Below are 26,648 nucleotides of genomic sequence, written 5' to 3'. Positions count from 1 at the left end.
TAACACAAGATGAATATGAAATTAAAATCCAGCTTACTGGTAACTTATTATCTTGTACTTGGTGAAGGCTGGCTATAATAATATACCTCCTCCATTTCCACATGGCCACAGATAAGCTCCAATCATAAAGCAAAGTTTACTTAAATGCCAATTTGCCAATTTCACTATCATATCCAAATTAAAAAATTATAGCACTCTTCTTTTTTCTGAGATTGGTCTTGCTATGTAGTCCAGGCTGGCCTCAAACTTGTTATCTTCTTGCTTCAGCCTTTCAAGTGCTAGTGTTACAGTATTACAGGCATGTGTCACCACACCCGATTCCTCTGGTACTTTTACAAGCCATTCTATTAGACTTATTCTAGAGTTGATTGTTTATGAATCTGTCTCTCCTGCTGGCATTTGGGTTCCCAAAGATCTCAGCTCAGGCTTCACATGGATCAACCAGTACACATTATTAGGTGATCATTCCATTTGCTGAATGAAATAATCAAATGGCAACATTGTACATTACAGAAGTTTCTGTGGTTTTTTTTTTTTTTGTTTGTTTGTCGGTTGTGGGACTTGAACTCTGGTGCTGGGCTCTGTCCCTGAGCTCTTCAGCTCAAGGCTAGCACTCTATCACTTGAGCCACAGCATCAACTTCTGGTTTTCTGGTAGTTAATTGGACACAAGAGTCTCATGGACTTTCTTGCCTGGGCTGGCTTTGAACGTTGATCCTCAGATCTCAGCTACTTGAGTAGCTAGGATTACAGGCATGAGGTACTGGGACCCAACTGAGAAATTTCTGTTTTTAAGTGTGATTGTCTTGATACAATTATCTGTTGAGTGTATTTATTTCCTTTACTTGTCTATTGACAACCTCTCAAAAATAATATATTCTCCACCCATAAATATGGATATATTAAGTTTACGGAAGAATTCTACACATTAGTGACATGAATCTTCAGAGAAAATAATTATTTAATTTGGAATTTTTAAAAGAGAAAGTAGAGAACACACAGAATTTAAATGTATTTGCAGACTTCAAACAATCCAATGAGAATTTTTTAAAATTTCTTGCCTAGATGATTCATCCTCAAGTATCAGAAAGTCCGAAAATAAAAATTTAGCTGTGCAATTATAGGATATAAAGAGAAAGAAGAGGATGAAAGACTTAAAATGACAGTTCATCGGGCAAAAACTTTAAGAGTTTTGACTTATACAGCATATATACTTGACGAAATATCTGAAAAAATTCTCACGCACAATATGGTCTATTTGAGATGACTTGTAAAAATTTAGCTGATTCCAACGTAACTGAAGAAGTATACTTAGGGAGGCTGCATTAGCTAATAAATGTTTAAGGGAAAGTAGTAAAGAATCATTAGAGTTCAATAACTTTCCTGTGTCAGCCAACATTTATCACTAGCTCAGATGAGAATGCTGAAGGATGTTTATAAGATATGCATACAACATAAATCTGGGTGACAGGTGACAAATAGGTGATAGGTCATATCCACAGCTCTCTGTAGACTTTAGAAAACTGGGTGACAACAAGATGAACTAAACAGGTAATTTTGAAGTTTGGATTCATCCCCCCCTCCACACATATGTATATATTAACAATGGCAAGTTGAGGATGAAGCAAAATTAGCTGATTTGGGGGAAAGATGGATAGTTATAGCATTCCCTAGTGAGAATTAAGTACCCTTCTGATTTTTCTGTTGGTCAGAATAAACTTTGGAAACTCAAGACAGTGTTGAAAATTTTAAGAAGTTGTTAAAAATACAAAAAATATAAGTTGATGACAAATGTAGACCTTCTATAGGATGGGAAGCAAATGGGTCCAGTGTCTTATAACTATTTTCCATGAGGAGTCATATAGGGAATCTGGAATATTCTTAATTCTTGTACTTCTCCAAAAGTTAAAAGTTACATATCCTTATCACTTTCCAAGTCTGAAGCATTGTGGTCATGTGAGACAGCAAACAAGTTACTTGGTTTTGCTCTAGAGAATAAAATTAGAAAGCGTTGTTGAAAATCATAATGACTTCAAAAGAGAGGAAAATTTAGTGATGAGCTTTTCCAACAATGGACAGTCTCATTGACCTCATTCTCAAATGTGGAGAAGTACAGCTAGAGAATAAGGCTTGGGCAGAAGCTCTTTCTGAACTAAGAAGGAAAATGGCTGCAATATTTACTCTAATTTTTAGATGGGCAGAGTATATGCCAAGGGCATGTAGGCTTCTGGCTAAATGGGAAGATAGGGTTGACTGGAAATATTTTTTTTTTTTTTGTCGGGCGTGGGGCTTGAACTCTGGGCCTGGGCGCTGTCCCTCAGCTCTTCAGCTCAAGGCGAGCGCTCTACCACTTGAGCTACAGCGCCACTTCCGGTTTTCTGGTGGTTTATTGGAGATAGGAGTCTCACGGTCTCTCCTGCTAGGGCTGGCTTTGAACTGCGATCCTCAGATCTCAGCCTCCTGAGTAGCTAGGATTAAAGGCGTGAGCCACCAGCGCCCGGCTGACTGGAAATATTGTTCAGCGCAATCTACAACTGAAATTTCACTCTATAGGAAGTCTTTATGGTTTTATTTACTAAATCCTTTTAACACAAGGTAAATATCACTTAGAATTTCGTTTTCCTAGAAATAAAGCTTTCTGTTTTATAGTTAGAAGAGACACAAAATGTGAGAAGTCAGGATCACACAATTCGCTGAAAATGCACCAAGAAGTAATTGTCTACATTGACAAGGCAGGAAATTCACACTTAAATTTTTTTCTATTTTTTTTCTTTTGTATGATGATAGGGATCAAAAACTTCAGGTTTTTCACATACTAAGCAAGTGCTTTACTACTGAACTACATCTCCATGCCCTAAGATATTTTCAAAGAAGTATATATGCATCCTTTCTGCCAATGTAATATAGGAACAAAACCAGAAAAAATTTAAAGGAAATAATAGGCACTTATGAATTTATGAGAGTTAATTAATTTATGACAAGTACAAGTTGACTGTGAAACACTAGAGACAAGCAAGTAGTACCTTTCCAATGCTGCTCTAATTGGTTATTCTTGTGTTATTATTATTTATTATGTCTACATTAGAATGCCCTCTTAATATAGGCCTTCCTGCCCATTCTTATGATCTAAAATCCAAAGACAGATATTTGGCTAGATAGCTTTTGAATGAATAGATGAGTGGAGAGATGGAAACTTAGGTAGTTTTTCTTTCTTTGTAATTCAAAAGGAGTACTTAAAAATAAATTTGAGCTAGGCACCAGTGGCTCAAGCCTGTAATCCTCAGAAGGCTAACATCTGAGAATCATGGTTTGAAGCCAGCCTCGGGAGGAAAGTTTGAGTTTCTCACCGATTAACGACCAAAAGAAAAAAGAAAAAAAAAAGGAAAGGAGAAGAAAAGTACTGGAAGGGGAGCTGTGGCTCAAGTGATAGAGTGTTAGACTTGAGCACAAAAACTTAAGGACAGGGCCTAGTGCTAAGGCCCTGAATTCAAGCCCCAGGACTGATGCCAAAAAATGTATTATTTTGGTGTATGCTCAAAATAATGTTAAGTACTCCTCCTCCTACTTCTTTTCATCCTTCTCTTCCTCTTCTTGTTCTTCCTCCTCTTCCCTCCCCTCCCCCTCCTCTTCTTTCTCTTCTTCTTCTTCTTCTTCTCCTTTTTCTTTTCCTTCTCCTTCTCCTTCTTCTTGCAGTAGTGGGGTTAGAACTCAAGGTCTTCGGTGCCTTCTGTTTACTCAGCTTGCTGGTTCAGCTCACATGCTACCACTGAGTCACACTTCCAGCCCTCCTTTTGGCTGGTTAATTGGAGATGGAGTCTAGTAAACTTTTTTGCCTAGTTGGCTTCAAACTGTCCTCCTCTGGATCTCAGCTTCCTGAGTAGCTAGTTATACCTATAAGCTACTGGTGTAAACTTAAAGTATCTTCTTGAAGGCATTATTTGGCACACTTTATCATCCTCATTTCTTATATGATACTATAAGCAAAAAAAGTAAATTGCCTTATCTAAGACAGAAAAGCTCATCACTGGGTAGACTAGACATAAAACTTTGTCATATGAAATGCATCTTTTTCTCCTCTACTGATTGCTCTTTCTCTCCTTTTTCATCCCATGGTGAGATGTTCAGCCTCGCTTGGACCCAGGCAAATAGCTGCCATCATTTCTGATGTTACAATAAGATTCGGCAGAGTAAAAGAAGAGTAATGCATATCATTAATTGATGTAAGGGTAGCTTTCTAGGTTAACATGACAGAACAACATTCAATTTAGAATAAGTTGGTTTCTGGGTTCTGACAATAACCCAGGGCTGGTTTTGTGTGGCTACTGTCAAGTCATACCCTTAAAGCTGGTGAAAATATATGCATGAGCTCAGGATCACACCCTAGGTCTGTATTTATGGACATGTTTAAATTTCACAAAGTAGGAAACATTTTGGTTGGCAGCAAATATAGGTCTGCTTACATAAAGAATAAAAAAGATAGGCCTCTGATTTTTACACAGACAACATAAAAAATTCTAAAATCAGAAGACAAATCTTGCAGCATGTGCTACAGGGTGGAGAGATTGGTTTATCTACTACTCTCTCTGCTCTGCACACCTGCCCAACTTGATCATTCCCAATCTCAGCCCCAATAATATTGGCTCAGAAGGACTGTCCTCCACATAGTCAGAGACCTTGTACCTCGCAGAAAGAAGTTTTGAATGAATAAAAGTAAAAGGTCTTTGGACTGTAGCTGCCTACATTCCTCTAGAGATAAAAACTCAATTTAGAGGACGTCAGACACAAAACTAAGAGGTGGAACACCAATTTTATCTGTGGTCTAAAATATGTCTTGCCAGTCCCAATAGATAGGGCTTTAATCTTAATCAAACATTGTTGTACTCAAGGAGCAAAACATTACTTATTCCTCCTACCCTTCCTTGCCTTGCCTTTCTTTTTCTATAGTAGTGAGGAGTCAAATCCAGGGTTTCATGAGTCAAGTGCCATACCACTGAGCTGTATTTCCAGGCTGCTGCCCTTTTAATTAGCTCATACAGCAACAACAATTTCCTTGTTTTAGAATGCATTTGGAAGTAATACACCTAATTCTGTTTTCCATGTTTTTAGATTTTGTCATTCCCCCCACCAAATGAAGTGATGCTTAATATAATAATATGATTCTCATTCTGTGAAACATTTTAGCCCTTTTGTTTCCCCTTCCCCCGCCTAGATAATCTGATTCTATGGAGCTGAGGAAGCTGAGTGACTAATGAGTGACAAGACGGACAGTTCAGGAGACAATGTGCTCTGTAATAATCCACTAGGTCTTCCCATGTGTTTAAAGGGTTAGGGATGGAGTCAAAAGTCTGTAACGACAATCTTTAATTGAAAAAAAGGAAATGCCCTCCGAAAGGCTCCACTTCCCCCCTCCCCTGTTCTTGACAGTAAGTAATGGCACAACTGTTCTGAAGTATTCCTCTTTAGTTTTATTTTGTTTAATTCAGTCTGTCATTAGGAAGCCTTGCGAGTTTTAGGCTTGATGATTACTCTCGGTGGGAGGAAGCAATGCCACTGCAGGCTTGTGTTCTAGACAAGTGCTCCTTTATACAATGATGGGGCCTGCCATCGTAAATGAAAGGCTCTTTAAAGAGCAGTCAGGGACTCTTTTAAACAGACTGCTACCATGTGCTTGTAAGCCTCCAGCATAACTTGCAAGGATGAGACAGCAGTGTGTTCTATTGCAAAGAAGACCATTGTCCTCATTAGCCCCAAGCTAACCAAGCCATGTTTCACTGAAATACAGAAGCAATTTCTAAAGCATTTTCAAGTAGTAGTTCCTAAAATGCTGAACACAATAAAACAAGCAAAACAAAATGGCTTAGAGTATAGAATCTAGAGCTTTGGCAACTCCTTACTCTAAGTCATAATCCAAACAAAAAATTTAAACCTATGCATTATGCATTACTTTGAGGGAAAAAAAATCAGTGATACTAGATTAGGTCACAACTATTGAATGCATCTTAAGAATCTAAGTGTTCATCAACAGAGCCTGGGTTTCAAAATCTGTAACAGCTAATTCTACATATATGCATCTACATAAGGCAAGGGAAGGTTAATTTAATATTATTAAATTTATAGGATGTAAAAGATTTTGTTGTGGTCCATTTTTAAGCCTAATAGTGTGTTGACTTTTTAAAAAAGAAGAATACTAGGAAGGGATGTGAAGGGTAAACAAAGGAGGAGGCTACAATGCTTGATAAGAAATGTACTCCTTATCTTGCCCATGTAATTGTAACCCCTCTGTACAGTATGTTCACAAAAAATAAAAATAAAATAAAAAAAGAAGACTACAACGCAATATGTTTTTAAGTCTTTTTTCTGTGTGCTGTTCAGGTTTGCTTGGTTTGTTAAAAGGGCTGATTTACATTCTAACTCCAATCTGTAGAAGCAGTCACAAAATAAATACCTCTGCTTCTCTATGCCTCATCTGCATAAGATATGTAACTTGAAGCTGAGATGAATCAAACAAACCAGATTAATATTTTGGGGGTAAAAACATGTTTACTAGTTCAACAAAGCCAAAATGTACCTAAGGTAAAGGTCAAAGAATTCTTCATTCCCTGCTGAGCCAAGCTCAGGAAGCACATTTGTCTGTGTTTTCCTGTCATAACAGGAAGAGTCTAACTTCTTCCTTCCCACAATGGCTTCAGTTTTACCTCTCAACTCCAATATTTTCTCCCTCAGGGCCTTCCAAATCAATCCTTGCAAGACAGAAGGCAGGAGGCTGTCTCCCTTGCAGTTTCCAAACACTTACATTTGTTGAAATGTTATTTAAATGTTAGTGATTTCTTCAACTGAAGTGTTCCAATCCAAAATTAAGTCAAATTTCCAAACATTTAAATTGGTTCTTTTATTCCTGTTAATGGTCCAGAGTATTTCAGAGGAATACAAATACACATTGCAAATTAGGGAAATACAATCAACTTCAATTAAATTATGTTACTTTTTATTTATTTATTTCGCCAAACTCATTCTCAGAAAAAATATAACTTTCCTAAAGTTTCTTCAAGAAGAGTTTAATGGGGTATGAAATTTAGACATACTTTTGCCTTAATAATTTTTTAATGTTCTTTATTTTAAATGGGTGAATTATAATGTTAAGGGAAGTTTTGACTACAAAGGCTTGGCTTCTAAGACCATTAAGATGTCTTTTATATGTTTATGTGGTCTACTTGTGATGTTAATATTTTTAGTGTTGGTTTCTCAGTAATATATCTTCACATATAGTCAGTGCATTTGTAAAGCAAAATGTGACGTAGAGCAACAGACTAGTATGCTCATGTATTCAGAGGCAAAAGGCTACTTCGTGTCTATTCTCTACACAAAATGTCTAAGACAGGGGAGTAAAAAGCCTCCAATTTTTTTTGCTACAATTTTTAGTAGAAATTATATCAGATATACAAAGGACAAATGTAACAATCAAACGTCCTAAACACTTGAAGGAAGAGCTTATTTCTTACATAAAGTAACAGAATGCAAGAGAATACTTACTCCTTTCCTTGTGAAAACTTTGGCCTCTTTTCAGTTTCCTACCAAAGGAAAACTAATGAATGAGTCTGACCGCAGTTTGGACAATATCTTTCTGACAATAAAGGAACTGACCCAGCTGATATAAATATAAAATGTCACATACTCTAGGAGACCTGTGTGGTGGGTGTCATGCATTATCGTTTACTCAGCAGACCATTTATGAATTAATTTCAATTTTCTAGGCAGCAGGGAATGTCTTGATGTCTTGTTAAACACATACAAGAACACTCTGGCTACCGAGTTCTTTGATTAGGAAAATCTACACCCCTCTCCCCCCAAATCCTCCTGGGGCTTAAATTCTAGGCCTGGAACTGGAACTATCCCTTAGTGTTTGTGCTCATGGCTAGGCACTATATCACTTAAGCCACAGCGCCACATCTGGCTTTTTGTGGTTAATTTGAGATAAGAGTCTCACAGACTTTCCTGCCCAGGCTGGCTTTGAACTGTAATCCTCAGATCTCAACCTTCTGTGTAGCTAGGATTACATGTGTGAGACACCAGTACCACTAGGCCCATTTTTATTATCTTTAAATAACTGTACAAAGAATTATCATTCAACAAATTAATGTATAACTTCAATGCGTCTTGATCCTAAAAGCAGAATTTATGCCATTTTTTTGTTTTTCTTTTTCAGTCTTTTCAATAACCAGCAATTCCATTTTTGAAAAAAATGCATTTTCCCTTAGTGAAAGTTTAATGTTTAATGAAAGAATAATTCAACTTCTATGCACAGGGAGCCTTAATTAGACATTTCCAGAATGCATCAACTCAAGCATAAGGTATGCACCTTTTAATATGTTGTCATGATGCACCCCAGTTTTACTGAGATAAAATGAATTGAACATAATTTTTGAATACAAGTGTAGGCAGCTAGATGTTAAGAAAAGCCATTAAGAAAAGCAGTCTACTAATCATGAGTTATGCGCAGGCTTGTTTGGAGTTAGAAGACATAAAGATGAACTAGGTCTGAAACAGGTTCTAGCTGTTCCTCATCCAACAAGGATCTCTGTAAAACTGTGTAAAGTAAAACTGATGATCATGGGAGCTGTTACTGGACATAGCAAAATTGTTTCACATTTGTTCTGTAGCCTGGAACTCTCTGTAGATATATCACTAAAGGGCCATCTTCCTCAAGAAACTAACTCAAGCAATTGGTTGACATCCATTTCAACAATTTTGTGTTTATCTTTCATTTTTATTCCCAAATGTATAATTATTATATCATAATTATTTATTGCTCTTCTGGATGTATCTTTGAAGAAAAGTAATATTAAAATCTCTTCAGAATTTTGGCTAAAATTTTTAGAACTGATAGAAAATAAGAGAAAGTAAAGACTAAATAACAAAAAGTAAAGAATAAATTTCCAGTTTAGTGTAGAGGCTGCACGTATACTGAACACATTTTTCCTGCTTTTTTCCTCCATAGCTTATTTCATGTTTTATGAGCTAAATAGAAATTGACTGGAACATAAGAAGAAGAACTGTTAAGAAAATTTAACTGTTAAGAATTCTGAATTCTTCTCAGTCATAAGGGGCTTCTCCTGTTCTAACAGCAGGAGAATGTCACTAATTGTGTTTAATTTATGCTCCAGCACTTGCACTGGTAATTACATAGGATTTTGTTTGTTGGCTGAAACAATCTGTGTGTTAAACCTGATAGAAGAAAAGAAAATTTAAGGCATTTAAGTATATTTTTCCTAACTTACTATTTTAGACCCTGTTTTTTTCCCCTGTTTTTTTTTCCCCCTCTTATAGTTAAATATTCAAATGTATTTTTTTTTTTTTTTTTGGTTTCTTGGTCATAGGGCTTGAACTCTGGGCCTGGGCACTGTCCCTCTCTTCAGCTCAAGTCTAGCACTCTACCACTTAAGTCACAGTGCCACTTCTGGTTTTCTAGTGGTTAATTGGAGATAAGAGTTTCACAAACTTTTCCTGCCTGGGCTGGCTTTGAACTGCGATCCTCAGATCTCAGCCTCCTGATTAGCTAGAATGACAGGCATGAGCCACCAGTGCCCAGCCTCAAATGTATTTTTATACCAAGTTGCACAAACAAATATGAGTTTATCTCTCATCTTTTTCTAAGCTAGAAAACTGTAATCTGTAAGTATAAATGCACAAGTAAACAGGTATAGGTTAAGTGAACTTAGTTTTTATATATCTTTATTCTTTATATAACATACTTCTAAATGTATTCTCTTTGTAAAAAAATAGTCATGTGAGGACAGATTTTAAAATCTGATTGTTTCAGGCACCCATAATTAAAATTGTTACCAGATAAAAGAAAATAAGATTCATGATTGCCTAATTGATGAAGGCAAAGGGTCAAAAGAAAAAAAAGGAGAAGCAGATATTGAAATTGAAAATTGAATATTAATGTAAGTTAGAAGCTACAAGTGATACAAATGGTGATGAATAATTGAAAAAACAACTTGATCAGTAACACACTTGAAAATAAGTCCCATAGAGGATATATTTAGGGATGAGAATTTAGAAATTACAGTTCCCTATTTTGGTCATAAACCTTGCATTGCACATGTCCTACGTAATCATTCCTGCCTATCCACAACCCAATCTCTGCATGAACTAAACTCCTTTTTAAATTCTGAAGCCTTCTCTGTGTTCCTGTTCTACTCTCTCCCATTCTCCTTTCCATCTTTCGGACACCCCTTTAAGGTAAATCTCTCTTGAAATGAAGGTTCAGTTCCAGCAGTATCTTGTACCGTGTTTGGACAGAAATCATACTAACTATAAGTACTAATGGTTCAAAGAGCATAATTCTTAGTAGGAATGGTTAATGGGTAAATTTATTTTACTCATTTATTTTATTACACTTTTGTTCTAGGCATTTTACATTTATCATCTTATTTAATTATTTTAGTGACATAATGAGCTAGATCCTATTTTTTAAAAAAAATTCTCACTGTACAGATGGAAGACCTAATGAAGCACAGAGAGGTTAAATATCTCCAGGATGAGTCATATTAGAAAGTGGTAAGTGAAGTAAACTGTGACCAGAACCAGGTTTGTTAAAAAGAAAAGACCCTTCGTTATTATATCATGCTAGATGTATTTTGTCTTCATTGAGGAAAAAAAAAAAGCATGTTTTGTTTTGACTGTGAGAGATTTGGGATAGGACCTTGCTCTGCTTATAAGATCCTTTACACACAATATTCTAGTAGTATTTATTAAGTTAACAAATAAATCAGCTAAACAATGGAGTTACTAAAGATTAAATGAAACAACATACAGCTCTTAGAACTTAGTAACCACTTTTATTAAGCTGTATGAATTTGTCTCTAAGATAAACTGACAGTTCATGATTCTATTTATTTCTAAAGAGTAACTTTAAAAAAAACTGTCTTTTTTAAATTGTGTGTGTGTGTAGGGGGTGTAGAGCTTGAGGTCAGTCTGGGCACTGTCCCTGAGTTTTTTCACACAAGGACAGTGCTTTACTTCTTTGAGCCACAGCTCCACCTGCATTTTTCTGGTGGTTAATTGGAGATAAGAGTCTTGACTTTCCTGTCCAGGCTAGCTTCCAACTTCAATCCTCAGATCTCAGCCTCCTGAGTATCTAGGATTACAGGTATGAACCCCAGCATTTGGTTAAGAAACGAACTTGTTTAGGTTGTAAACTAAACACAGTGGTTTTGTTTTTAGTTTTGTCTTATGCTGGTACTGTGACTTGACCTCAGAGCCTTGTGTTCTCATTGGCTTTTGCACTCAAGGCTAGTGCTTTAGCACTTGAACCACACTTTCGGCTCCGAGACCCTGGTTTTTTAAAATCCTAAAAAAAATTATGATACAAAAAAGCAGTTTAATTTTATCCTTTCCTGAGCTACTTTATGAATGTAACAACGTTTTCTGAATTCTAGATGTTCTTCACTTCCATTATAAAAGGTAAAGGAAAAAATTCAGTTTAAATTATTGTTTTACAACAGTTTTAACTTTGTTTTTTTCAACTTTTAACTTACAACTTAACTTACCAGTTCTGTAATATTTAATTTAAAGAAATATTTCTTTTTCTGCTAAAAACATGCCAAATTTGTGTAGCCAAATAAGGAAGTGCATTGGCAGAAGAGCCTTTATTATTTTTATGAATAGATGATAGTGAGCTGCTATGGAAGGCTCTTCTAGTCTGTCCACAGAGGGAGAGCTTCAAAAGGGGTAAAGCAGCTAACACTTTTCTTTTCGCTACAGGCCCACAGAACTTAAAGGAAGCCCAGGTTACAGGTACCTTCATAGATGTGCTAGATTTGATCAGCTGTGACCTATATATTTTAAATAAAGCTCTCTTCCAAATGGCTCTGTGGACCACTCTCATAGGAAAGAAGGCGTGAACCTGGCTACCATCAAATATAAGACAGTTGTTCAAAACGTCATCTCCTTGTAAAAAGTCATCGCAATAAATATTACAACATGGTATTTTTCAACTTTACTAACTCCATTTCAGAGTATTGAAAAGGGCCTATTATATTTACTGAATAGGCAGAAGAATGGTTCCTAAATTCTACAAAATAAAATCAAGGAATCCATCTTTAGGATTAAAAAAAATCCAAGTCAGCTGGATTAAAATAATTTTTCTTTTCCTAATATTGTGGTGACAGTTCTAACATGGATGAGAGGAACAGCAAATGTAAATGTGACTATCTCCATACTTAAATAGGTTCATTTTTTAGTCCAAAAGTATGGTGTAAACATTCTTATATTCTATGTTAGTTTTATATTACTTTATAACAAACTTATGAACATATCCTGCAAAACTTTTCTTTTGTCTTTGTAAATTAAAACATTTAATGAATCCCATAAAATCTCAAACTATATGGTAATACTAATGAAGTGTTCATGCTAATTCATACTAATTCTGACTGCAATAAAAACAGGTTATAGACCCAACAATTCTAAATGTCTCAGAATATGATGTTCAATATTTCTGTTAAAAACAGAGTCCACCATAAATCGTGTATTATTTATCCTTTAGATTAATATTCAGTGAAAAGTAGTTCAAAATTCCATACATTTAAAAATATATAATAACTTAAGGAAATATGTTTGAAAAACCTGAAAAGTTTCTTAATTCTTAATAGCCAAATGTTTTTGATGCCCTAAATAAATAATTTCTATTCATTATGATTTTTTGAATAATAACACTGTTTTAATATAAATGAAACTATTCTGGTTTTATACATAGGTCCAGGAATATTAAAAAGAGAGCACATGAAGGATGAGTGGTTTTATTTGGGGAAATTATACTCTTATGGGTCACTCCTGAGGCTGTCTAGCTTTCTTTGGTGTAAATGGGTTGTTAGTAAAACACTTTTCTCTTTGATGGCTATGGTTTATTATCTGTATTCTCTAGCTGGGATGCTGTAGCACTGAGGCCCCTCAAGGACCCATTATTTGATCTTTGTCATATTAGGGTGTGACAAGCCACGCAGTTAACCTTACACAGCTGATCTGAATGCACTCTTCCCAAATGTGAAGACAAGTGAGTGAGATCACAGGCATTCACACAAGTCTTGTATGTGTAGTCTTTAGAACTGGTAGTGTCATAGAGACCTTGTCACTGGAGGTGTAGGAAAAATTGTAATACTATCTGCCTTGAAGTTTAAAATTTAGGACTTAGAGAGAACAGTATGAGTTAAATGAAGGTTCTTGCCTGAGTGTGTGATAGTAACTAGTATCTTGTGTGGGTGTTTTCGTTGTTGTTATTGTCAGTACAATCTTAAAGTACGTTGGATATATTTCAAAGTCTCCTTTATGGTGAAAAGAATGAAAGCTGTTTTCAGAAGAGATATTGAGCCTATATTACAAAACAGTAATGGTTGACCACAAAAGGCCTCGTTCCCATGAACATAAGAATATCTTTGTTTTGTGATGCATGCAATGCAGCAATGATATGCTTATTAACTCCTAATTATTAAGCTATTCGTGTCATACAAATGCAGCTCCCATTTAAGATTCATGTGGAAATGCAAAGTGAATAATAATGAATACTTAAACTATACTTCTAACAATTGAGGTGATTTAACCCCTTTCATTTAAGAGACTTTCATCACTTTAAACTTGCTATATATGTATTTCTCAAAATTTCCTTCAATGGCTATTTATAAGTTCAAGATATTTTCAGTATCATTAAGCTATCTGGGAGAAAGATAAAAAAAAAATACTTTAAATATCGATACAAAGAAAAGTTTACTCCACTCACCTGTCTGTTACGTTCATCCATAATCCTCGTAATCTGAATCTTTTTTCTCCCCATAGTCCCCGTTTTTCTTCTCTCTCTCGTCCCTGAAATTATGTATTTTTTCCTTTCTTTTCTTTCTCTTTCCTGTTTCCTTCAAATAAGTCTCCTCCTTCAGCACTTGCACAGCTCAGTTCCCAAATTCCTGCATTCGTTCCTGCTGAAACATAAAGAAAAATTAAGTAATGTTTTAGCAGCAAATCAGTTTCATAAGCGATATCACCCAGTTTTATCAAGGGAATAAACTATATGGAAGCAAAACAATAACATCAATGAAAATATTTATTAAAAAGCACATGGTATATCATATGCGGGAGCACATTAAGTCAGGATGGTTTGTTTTTATAATTAAAATAAGCTCATAAGTAATTTAAGAAGTCATTTAAATGATGAAAACTATGCTTTCAAGCCTAACACTTGAAATGAAATGTATTTTTTGTAAAGGGTTTCTTAATATTTTTAATGAAATTAGGTGACAATTTTCACCCTCCTATTATGAAATATTACCTATATCAGAGAGTTAATGAACCTTTATGTACCTGTGTATGCTAAGTAGGGCAGCTAATTCATTTCTGAAGGGAAAACAATCTCATGTTTTGACAGCAGAGGTGATAACGTCCCTAGTTATGCAAATAGGATGGACGATTATGAAAGTGCTATTTGATATATGTAAATGTCAACTAATTTAAATATAAATCCTTTAATCTTATTTAAAAAAATCACTGTGAGGCCACAGTAAAATTCATATGGGACATTTCATCCTACCTTCCAAGCAGTTATTGCAGTGAGATTCTTTTTTCCTTAAATTGTAAATGGAAAATAATAATAAAAGTCAATCACTGACAGAAAATAAATGGTGCAAAAACTTACTATTATTTTATTTATAACTACATACATGTATATATAAACAAGAAACCATCAGTCCTTTAAATTTAAAGATTTAAAATGATATGTCTCTTTGGGGAGTCAGATATAGAATTAGAAAAGTTTTGATATTATATATTGAAGAGCTTCAGGTCATGAATTAAAATGAAAGACATTATATTCAATTACACAAGACAAACCCAAGGAACCAAGAATATTAAAAGTATATATTTTACTATGTTTTAAATTATATTTGAGCATAAGGGAACTGAAAGGCTATGAAGTATAAAAGTTAACAAAAAAGCCTTGCACAATGGTTTTTCATTTGCAAGCAACAGCTTCAATTATTTTATTTCATCTTATGGCAAAGGACCTAACCACTTTACACACCACTCAGAATTTCCCTGTATATTTAGTTGGTGTTTGACAACAGGCCTGATAAATTCCCACATGTATTATGTAACGCTAAGCCACTGTCCTGGCTATTTAATAGATTATTGGATTCAGCTCAAGGTTCTTGGAGCAGGAAGGCTGTTAAAATACTTGGTCTGATTATTAGCTATTTTTTGATTTTTAAAATTTAAACCTCCAGATTCTTTGAGTAAATTTTCTAGAATATAAGTTTCTATGATTATCTAATTGCAGAAGCTATTATGATACAATTAGTTCTGGTGGATTAAGCATGGCTTAAATACTAAGACTATCCATTCTCTTTTGCCCATTGCCCTTTTACTAAACTGCAGCTTAGTTCTGCCTATCAGAATATATGTATATATATGTAAAATTCCATCATGACTACACCGTGCTTATCAAATACTATTACTCCATAAATGTTGGAAATGATTCCAAAGGTTTTTAAAATTACAAAAACAATGCCCACTTGGCAAATACGTCTGAAAACATTAGCTATAGGATACATTAAAATCACATAAAATATGAAAAACCTACAACACAAAATGGCACACTATATTCAGTGCTATCAAATACTGTCCATCTATTATTAGCAATAGTCTGAAATATCACCACGCTGGGCAACATCCCTGCATTTCTCAGTCTTACCTCAGAAACAAGCAGAGTATTAGAATGGAATTTCCCAGACATGTGTGAGACCCTGAAGAAACAAACAGGCTTTTTCTGTGACAGAAAAGCCAGTCCACAAATCCACAGCAAATGTCTATGGGACGATTTCCCTTCCTTTCATTTAGCTAAGGCCTGTGGCACTATCGGCTTACCGGACTATGCCTGCCTAAGCACTTATTCCCTTGAAGGTGGAAGGTCAGGGAAAACAGATTAGAGTGTGGTGACAAGGCAGAGATGCGGAGAAGGTCCACAGCTCCCAATTTCAAAATACATATAACCAAACAAGTAGAGAGACAGCCCTGGAGAAAGTCTCCTGAGAAAGATCCAAATTCAGAGGAGTTCCTTTGCATCGCCGCCCATGTTTCACAACTTGGAAACAAAGACGCCTTCAAAAATAGCAAAGACTTCAGAAACATAAAAAAAAAACATAATAGAGAATATTTTTCCAGAAAGATACATCCATGTGGGCATGTACACGTATGTGCCTATGTGTATGGGCACTTGTACAAAATGGTCGATGAAAATGGCATTAAAAATATTTTGCTTTTTGAAACATGTGGAGTCATAGAGACACGAGTTTAAACTGCCATAGAATTAGACTGTTTATTTTTGTATCAATATTTTTGCATATCTAGTTCCTAAAATAATGCTTTCTGAATATTCGTAAAATGAAAACTTGGTATAAAGTCCCCATGCAGGGCGATGCACAGCAGTGATACTAGTGTAGCAAAATGTATCATTAAGTATGTGGCCTTAGAACATACGATTATATTCACAATCCAAGGCTCTCCATGAAAAGTTAAAGACTTTAGAAGGTTAGCAATAGCTCAAGAGTCGTTTTCTTAGTCAAACTAATTCTCTAACCTAGCTTTTCCACACATACATACAAACTATACCATAAGGCTACTCTCAGGTATGAATTTGTAGAAGGCCTATAGAGCCAGGAAAAAGAGAGTATATAACCTTACCATGTGTTAATCCATTTACATACACATGAAAAAAAGATAACTAATGTACATGTAGGAGAATTTCAAGTTATGCTGAAAACTTTCATTATGTTCAAGGACCATATGCTTAAAATAATTCCCACAGCCTAGCCGCTACTTTTTTCCACATGAAAGAACCATTCTTGGAAAATGACAGAGTTACATATAAACAATCAGTAATTAAAAAAGAAAAGAAAAAAAAAAGAAATGCTATACTATAGTTACACTCTATAGACTGCATTTAAAATTTTTTTTTTCCAACCTAAATAAAGGAAAAGTAAAATCAGGAGCCTTACTAAAAAGGGGAACTTCATTATGGCAGGCTTCTGTTCACTTTTGAGTTTGGCACAAGCAGACAGACGACGGCAAAGTGGTGTGAGGCACCAGTAAAGAAGAATTTCTTCTGGACAGATGCAAAAGATCATTCTCCTACTGGGCTCCCTCATTTACAAACAAGTTGCTTTGATTGACACACACTTCCCCCTTCCCTCCCCCTCTTTCACTCTTTCTTGCCCTCTTCCTCCCTGCCTCCCGCCCTCTCTGGGACTAATCCCTCCCAGAAACACAGAAGAATCTTGACAGAATGGCAGGAAACACGCACAGACTGGTCAGGGAAGGATATGATGTCAGCAACCACGAACAATAAAAGGTGTAAAGGTGCTTCCTTCCCTAAACTGTTCCAGAAGTGTAAAATGGGAACCAAAACTCCCCACTTCCTTCTCTGAGCAGAACCGTCTGAGTGTGCAGGGCATCTCACCCCACACACTGAGGCCTTGGAGAGGTTCAGAGAAGGGACAATGAGAGAAATCCAGATCTGAGACATGCTCTGAGAATTTTATTTGCAAAACAACTTCAGCACTAGGTTAATGTTCTGATTACTTCAAGAAATAAAAATAAAACAAACATAACACAAGTGAGTGAAGCAGCAAATACATCTCAATTGCCATCTCCCCTACCTTCCAAAACTCCTCTCACAAAATTAGCGCAGCTAAGCCACTCTGACTTTGAGGCAAAGAAAAAGTTCTACATGAAAAAAAGAGTCAAAAATATAAATGAGAGGTTTTTTGTTTTTTGTTTTGTTTTGTTTTGTTTTTTGGTAGAAGGATGGCATTCTGAAAGCTATTCATCCCAAGATCAATGTTTGTTGATAAAAGATACTATTTGTTCACTCACAATTTTTTTTTAAAAAAAGTTATGCTAGAGAGACAAGAATTCTTACATTATTCTTTTAAGGAAATTTTAAACTAGGAGCCAAAGTAACTAACCCAAACTTGCAGTCTATAGTGAAACTATTTATTTTAATCTCCTCCCTAGGTGGTTCTTTCTATCGTGGAAATGGCAGTCTACCATAAAGTTTCTGTAGGAAGAAAGCCACCTATCAAGTAAATCTGAGTCATCAGCAGATTTCAATCTTCTTCCCACAGCGCTTTGATTTAGGAATTAAACATAACAGTTCCAAGTTTTGATCTTACAATGAGACTGCCGTGCCACATTAAAAGATGTGGGAAGAAATTAATTCTCTTCTGCTAAAATTATCTTTGCAAAGCACGTATTTTGCTGCAATAAGGCCTATATAGTCACTTAAATACAGCCTGTGAGTAAGGATAAAACATTAAGATTTATGATATCAATTTGCAAAAAATAATTCTGAGATTCTTTTATTCATATTAGCAAATAACTTTTCATTGACCTACCTTTTCATTAACATTAGCCTCTTTCCAGAATGCTCACAAAACTCAAGGCTGGCAAGTAAGCACATTGTCAGAATACAAGAAAAAAATACTGTTAAAAATACGAGCTAGCTACACAGGGGCAAAAATGATTGTAGGCCAGGTGCTGCATACCTAGTATTACTGACTCAAACTATTAAATGATTCATTATCATTTTAAGTGGAAAACTTTGCTCATTACATTGCATTTAGATACATTTAGCTTTCTATTTTATGGCTTGTTTGAAAGACATATGAGGCATGCAATTATACTTTAGTTAAAAAGAACAAGCAGAACGTTTACCTTTTTTCCCCTTAAGACTCTTCTGAACTTCAAATGGAATAACCCAATTATTCTTACTGATGCTTAACTATGTGATGAACTGAGAAGTATTTCCTTGCTAGCAAAAATTACTCAGCTTTTCTCTAAGCTTACCATGTAATTTATAGTATGTTGCATTATTCTGGCTAGGAATATGAACAGTTAAGTTTAAAGTCACATTGCCAAGACTCATGGGATAAATACCATCTTGCTAAACACAAAAGGTATTCCCAATGTATTCTAATTCAGTATCAATATGATGAGTTTTGAATTGTTGTCAGGGCTCAGTAACATCATAATGCACACATAAAAAACAAATACAGTCGATGATGTTTTTCAGTTCTCACACCTGTCATGCTTCTTCCTAGTACAGGGCATTTGCATATGCAATTCCTTCTGCCTGGAATGTTCTTTCCTTTATTGTCTCTTCTTTCTGTTTCAGCTGAGTTTCACTCCTGAGGAAGCATTCCACATCTTTTCAAGTCTAATTACCTTGTGATAAGCTCCTAAAGTACCTAGTCCCTCTCCTGTAACACTTTCCATGGTAGAAATTACCTGACAATTCTGTTTTGTCTAACCTTTGTATTTCTAGTATCTATTGTGGTGTAAAGCAGATTGTAGGAACTAATAGCTACTGTTTGATTAACAAAATTAGATGTTTTTTTTGTTGCTGTTTTTTAGGTTTGTATACTTCAGCAGAGATATTTTCTTTACTTGCTATTACTAAGAATACTTTGTTATAGTTTGCTTATACAGAAGCAGATGATCACCTTATTTAAATGTTTGCCATATTTCTATAGCATCTTGCATGCAGAATAAGGGTTAACTTTTTTTTCAAATTCTTTATTGTGATTAAGTACGTAATTTCACAAATTTCACAGTATTGTGGGTTAGTGCTACTTATTTAAAGTCACAAACACATTCTAACCTTCATGGGGCAAATTGTCTATATTGGTCTATAAAGTTTATGAGTTCTATGAGCTTTGATAATACAGTTATTTCTTCCACATTGGGTGATATGTACATTCATAAGGGAAACCTTTACTGAGAAGTGGAAGCTGAATGAATTTGGGAGTCAGGAAGCTCAGGTTTTGAAGTGTCTAGATTGGTACTTATACACTGAATATTTGCAGTCTGGTGACCAAGTTCTGTGGAAATCCTGTTCTATCAAGCACCAAGAAAATACTTTTTCATCTGCAGGATAGTTATGACCACTAAATGTGGTATCACACATGGAATACAGGATGCACACTGGTGTGAGGAAAATGGCCTACTGATTGAGACACAAGCTGAAAGCCTTATCATGGTGTGTAGCTACCATGTGAACAGTGTAGTCCTGGGTACGTCCCGAAGATCTCACTTCACAAAGCTCACAGTAAGCACCTTCTCACAGACAACAATTCACTTATGTTGGAACAGTCATCACTACACTAAGAAAAATTTAGAGTGTTATAAAAATTAAGAAGTTTGTCTTAAGTATCTTCCACTGAAAAGCTTCAGGCTGCAAAAGTAGAAATAACTAGGGAAATATATCAATTTTCCCAATGACCATGCTGTTGGAAATGGTAAGTTAATGCTTCTAGTCCTACTTTAATATCCTTCCCCAAGGACAGAATAAGATGAAATGTATGTCAGAAATATAATAAGGCTAAAAAGAGCTCTTTTTGAAAATCCCTGCAATTAATTTAATAAGTGAGCCTAACCTGCCATTATCACTTAAATAAACCATTTTATTTACATAGTTCCAGAACTTAGGAGACACAGACCTTCAGAAAAGTACACTGCATTAGAAACAATTTAATAAACACAAAGAAATCACAGCTTCCCTGTCGTTATTAGTATAGTAAATTCTGTCTTATACCTTTTTCCTACTCTTTAGCTAAAACTGTGTTGCATCCCCATGCCAAAAAAACCCTCCAAATGATCTAAATAAGTAAAAAACAAAAACAAAACAAAAAAATACAAACACATTAACCCCCCCCAAACCAACAAAAACAGAAAACCCCTTCGTGATCCTTGACTCGACAACAGATTTTAGTATTTTCCCATCAGATCAAGTAATTCATTCAGGGTTCTATCATGTCTTTGTTTTCCTAAATTTTCATAGCTATGCAGCATTTCTTAGAGGCCACTTCGTGATATGACAAGACTTTCTACAAAGGTAAAGCCCATGCTGTCGTCTACACAAAGCAAGAGCTTCTATTTAGCATCACACGCTATATTCTGCTCCCCAGCTGTAACCTCTCAAGAAGCACATGCAGCTGGATTTTTTGTTGCTGTTATTGAACAAAGCAAGTTACGTACCCTACCATGCCACCAGCAGAGAAACAAAATTGTCAGCCTCCGAAGCAATCTAGATTTCAAAGCAGACATGTTGTTATTATAGATATATTTTCATAGTATTATGACAAATATCTGAATTCTCAGGTAAATCTGAATTCTCAGGTATTTTCTGATCTTGTTAGGAAAAAAAATTGGGTTCACTCATTTCTCAAGCTTTAGAATATCTTATTTCTTGATCAAAATGTAAATGCTATATATTTTCTTTCAGGAGCTTGCATGTATCTCCCCCATTTCTATGCATTTTCACATGGGTAAGCATATTGTGTACTAAAATTCCCGTTTTTGTCTTTTTAAATACATAAAGGACAGACTGTGTTTAAGTCATCCGAGTGGTCCTATTTTTTAACCAATAAATGATCAATCAGCACTTGTGATATGAATCATCAAAACTATATCCCAATAAAAACTATGTTTTACTCTGTATTCAAAAATTAAATGCGTGAAAATTGCATCGTTGAAAGGGAATGTGCTTCTGGCATTGTTTACTTTCTCAAATTCTTTATCACATAAAATGTCCATAAAATAGGATATATCATTGCCATTATGCCAAGGCTATATTATATACCCTTGCCAGTGTAGAAAATGTTTGATAAATTAGCTTTTTAAAATAAGTGCTGTTGGTTTTTAATCTCCTGTTAGATTTTGGACATCTATATGGTTTACAAAAAAACCTTAAATACAAATACACATGATATTCCAATACCATAATAGTCTCAGAAATTTATAGGTAATATTAGTATTCTACATGGCTCAATGCAAAACCCCATAATTCATCAATTTTTCTATTTCTCTTCATCTCTTTTACAGCATCCTAATCAACCTAATTAAGGTTTTGTTCATCTGAAACCTCTGATGACAATTTGTTTAAGTCTATCCCACTGTGGTCTTCTTATAAGGAGAATTAAATCTGATCTTCTGACAGCAATCATTAAATGATCCCAACTGGCCCCAATTAAGCCACATGGCTCCCGGGCTTCCATACAGCCACGTGCCAAGTTCTCTGTTTCATTTACACATCATTCTTTACCTTGGTTTATTTTCTTAAGCCAATTAAGCATGTGTCTTACCAACTGGAACTAAATTTTCTTGGGCACATGAGCACAAGACACTGTGTATCAATTGACTTTGCAGTCACTCTAAAGTATCACGCCGGATTTCTGAAGCCATCCTATGAAGGCAGGGGCACTAATGACAACAAAGCCTTCATGCATGCTGAAACTGAACCCATGGACACTCTCAAACTACTACATACCTTGAACCTGTTCTGGCTAATATCAGTCAATAATAACTTTTCACTAGTAATCTGCATTTAGAAATGATATTCCTTCTGAAAAGAAAACCACTTGAAATGACATTTTTTACATCTATTTGAGAAAGTAATACCAAAAGAAGACTATCCATGCTAACCTTTCTTACCCTTAATTTCTGCTCTAATTTTTTCACATACGCTCAGTTGCAGGTTCTGTAATAATGTTCTCAGGCCTTCTCATGAGTGTAGATAGCCTGAGGATTTAGAGCTCATTGACTTGTGTGCTACTCTAGGGAAATTGCTGATTAAAAACAGCCTCCTGAGGAGGAGTAACGCCTGTTCACATCTGGCTCATCTTATTCTACACTTGAATACCTGTATGGAAATCTGACCCCTCAGCTATGGCTTTGGAAAGCAGCAGTTACCTAGAGTAGTCTACCTTACATGTCAAGGCAGAAACAGTTAAACTAACACCAATAGGACATGTCTGACACAAGTTCTGAAGGCCTTAATCAATTACCTTGACTACTTTCCCATAACTATAAACAAATGCCTGTATTTTTATATCTATTCTAATTATAGCTATCACTGATCATCTGTTAGTATTTGAAGAAAGCTATCTGTCACACTTCTCAGAGCAGATGGATTAGAACACGTCTGCAAGTCCTCATCATACATTAAAAGTTGACATTAGGAGAGAGAACAGAAATGGATGTTATACATCTTCAAGGACATTAACTTTGATTGAACATGTAATTGTTTTTATTACTTGGCCAATTGTTTTTATTACTTGTAACAGTGGAGGAAGAAGAAAATACTGTACAATGGAATTTTAAGCATTCTGATGTTTGACAACACTTAGAAAAAAAGTTACCTGCATTGACTTTACAACGTGTGAATAAAATCCTGATCATCTACTCAAAAACGAACTTATTTCCCTCGAAAGAGGAAAATTCAATTTTCAATATCTGTAACAAAATTCCAATGATGTAGAAGGAATAACTCACCAACCTCACAACTGAGTGACTTTTTCAGAATGTGTAATAAATGTGTTGAAATATTAGTAAAGCAAAACAGACGCTGGGGTGTTGTATTATGAAATATTTCTCACTGTATTATAGTAATCTGCAATAAGATTTGATGTTAATTTTAGAGCATGCTTCTGCTAAAAAGGGCAAACCCTGCAACAGATTTAGTACAAAGAAGCTGAAAATATCCTGTGGAAAAAAAAAAATCTGTAGCAAAATCAGCCAGCCCAAATCCTGCCATTACTCAGCACTGTAGTGACGTGCGGATGTTTGTAGTGGTTTGAGGAGCCAGCAGGGGTGGAAACTCTACGTACTCGACTCCAACATGATTGCAATTGAACCTCATCAAAGTAAGAGCTCATAATTTGTCACAGAAAACAGCCAATTAACATATGTTAGAAAAAGGCTTCATAAAGATAATATATGATTAAAGACCCAGTGCAGCTGTTGAAAATCAAAACTATGCATTTAAAAAAGAAATCTCAGCCTGAGCTTCCGTATGGTTAAACTGATAATGGCTACTATGATTTTTTTTTTAAGTAGAAAAATATAATTACAGTGCTTTTTGTAAGTTTGGAGTTACAGCAAGGGAGAATTGTGTAGTGTGGCGCTATTCACCATGCCTTACTTAGTTCTATAAATAGTTGAAGCCCCTGCCAAAACTCTGTAGTTACTTTGTTATAGTGCTATTTTAAAACACAGACCTTCATTGTGAGCTAAATGGCCTTCAGGATGCACTTTGTAGTTATAGCATTCCTCTCAAAACTATATCCTTCCTTTATCTGTGCAAAACTACAGGCCAAGCCTACTCTCTAAGTCTGCCCCACTCACTGTGAAACATGCTAGGCTGTGTAACACAGAGATTTAACACTTCAGAACTTTTGTTAAGGATGCTGGTCTGGAAGGAGAGGATTATGTGAGAAATGAGATTAAGTGCACGCATGTAGTACAGATCCACTGTCAGGATGCAGTCCGGGCTCCATATCACAGCTTAGGAGCAGACACACTATTGTAACATGTTGGGTCTTTTCTGTTTGTGCATTTTACAACTAAATTTTAGCTCAGACTCCATAAGCAATTAATCGAACCCTGGCTTAATTGCCATCATGAGACACAATTGGGATGTTTAATATCACAGATGTCAATTAAAACATCTGGTCTGCTTATTAGTCATGAAGACCTAAAGGCAACAAACATGTTACTGGATACCAGGGACACCCTTGCGACCAAAACAAAGGACCTAGACTTATGAAGTTCATAATCTAAACAGACAAAGAATCAATATATGAGCTTACCAATATCTTGATTTTAACTAGAGAAAATACCAAAGGACAGCCAGCTGGGGTAGGTGGCCAGGAAGGGCAGAGGTAGGTGCTTATTGGCTATGTTATCAGTAAAGGGTTATTTGAGAAGATGACATCTGAGAAAGGAGATAAACCACCATAGAGTGAGGCATTATTTGAGGATGAATATGCCAAGACTGTCTGTCACTGGTGATAGAAACTTGGCCAAGACAGTTTCCCCATCTATACAGTGGGAATAACAACACAGGCATTCTATTATAAGACTATGAGACTTAAATAAAAAACAGAACCACATTCATTTGTAAAATTTCAGTTGAAGGCAATCCAATTTCAGGAATTCATTATGTAAACTTGTTCTTTTTTCATTTCGGTATTATATAATTTTTTAAAATTAAAAATACTTTGAAGCAGTGAGAATATATTATAATGCAAAAGTTTTCTAAATTGACATCAATTATATCCAAAGATGTATCTTTCCTTGAAATGTGGTTGTTTCATGAAAGTAATGCCAACTGGTTGAAGTCATTCTCGGAAATGTAAGTTCATTTTATAATGCTAAATATGGACGGCACCAGGAACAATCTGACAAATACACTGTAAGATTTCTGCAAATGTTAAAATTCAGAGCTATATAAAAATCACTTTTTTAACCTTTAGAAATGAACAATCCTAAGACATTACTAATGTAACTTAGTCATTGGGTAGGTTGATTTATTTTCTCTCTCAAAGGATCTAACTCCCAAGCAATCAGGAGAGTTTTGATTAAGAGCTTAGCAATATTTGAAAATTCCATTGTCTCACTGTATTGGAAATGTTCACATGCCTTTGGACAGTTCTATCTAGTGAGAGAAAGCTATGTGGCCTCCAGCCAAACAGATTAATTTCCAACTTGAACTAAAAAGACAAATAGAATCATCTACTATTTTTCAATTAAAGAATTTTTTGAGATAAAAAAACACAAAATTGAAGATTGTAATTTTTGATAAGTAGGGACACTGAGTTCAGTTTAATTTAAAAACATGATGAACTGAGTGCCAATGGCTCATACCTATAATCCTAGTACTTAGGAGGCTGACAGCTGAGGACTGTAGTTCAAAGCCAGCACAGGAAGGAAAGTCTGTGAGACTCCTATCACCAATTAACCACTAAAAAGCCACAAGTAGAGTTGTAACTTAAGTAACAGCATGCCAGCCTTGAACTAAAAAGCTAAGGGAGGGCACTTAGGCCCTGAATTCAAGCCCCAATACTGGTACAACCACCACCCCTCCAAGCCCCCAAAGCACCCCCAAAACCCCCAAAGCAAAAAATCCACAAAAAGCAAAACAAAAAAAACCCCAAACCGTAAGACAGGAATGATCAAATATTATAGTATTTTCAGAGACAAGGGTTAACATTTCATGTATAATTAAAACTTAAAGAACATAGGGCACACATTTTTACTTTTTCCTCTTCTGTCACTTTTTGAGACAACTTTATAAATTTTGGTCCTTTATCCAAGACCATTTTCTTTTTATTTCATAGTTCAGGAACAAGGCTTTTTCATTTGGAAAGTAATATGAGTTATACCATTTGTCATAAATCCTATATTAATTCTTATATACTTTTATTGATCAGGGATCAAATGCCATGAAAAGGAATCATATGTTTGAAAAGCTTTATAAAATCAACATTGTATTTTTGGCTGAATGAATCATGGAACAGGTATTTATTGTAATAAAAATACATGGAGTCTGACTTCATTGTCAGTGCTAACACCTGTATTTCATGTTGCCTTCTACCTCCTTCTTCTCTATCTAGTAAGATGACTTTTGGGATACATTCACTTGACCTGCCCAAACACGGTCACAACTGCATGCAAAACAGGCAAGTAGAAATGAGCCCCTCTGCTCCACTTGCAGCATTCCTCACTCCAATTTTTGTCATTTCATCACCTCTCTTTATCTCCTTTTCCACA

General features: G+C 35.4%; 1 protein-coding gene across 11 annotated transcripts in view; it reads right to left on the bottom strand.

Moving 5' to 3' along the window:
* Mef2c (myocyte enhancer factor 2C) overlaps window positions 1-26,648 on the bottom strand; it is a 162,919-nt gene that overhangs the window by 90,313 nt on the left and 45,958 nt on the right. For 6 of the 11 annotated variants that reach the window (XM_042691021.1, XM_042691018.1, XM_042691020.1 and 3 more), the window contains exon 2: window positions 13,774-13,969. In XM_042691021.1, coding sequence (XP_042546955.1) covers window positions 13,774-13,827 — 54 coding nt within the window. In that variant the 5' untranslated portion in view covers window positions 13,828-13,969. Of the gene's footprint in view, window positions 1-13,773; window positions 13,970-15,732; window positions 15,775-17,035; window positions 17,214-26,648 lie in introns of those variants that run through there. The other 5 variants (XM_042691013.1, XM_042691015.1, XM_042691012.1 and 2 more) reach the window with 4 other exon arrangements.

The sequence above is a fragment of the Dipodomys spectabilis genome, unplaced genomic scaffold (assembly GCF_019054845.1).
Source record: "Dipodomys spectabilis isolate Male_0828 unplaced genomic scaffold, ASM1905484v1 ptg000140l, whole genome shotgun sequence".
Taxonomy (NCBI): Eukaryota; Metazoa; Chordata; class Mammalia; order Rodentia; family Heteromyidae; genus Dipodomys; species Dipodomys spectabilis.
The sequence above is the reverse complement of the archived record's forward strand: the minus strand, read 5'-3'. Positions and strand labels throughout refer to the sequence as shown.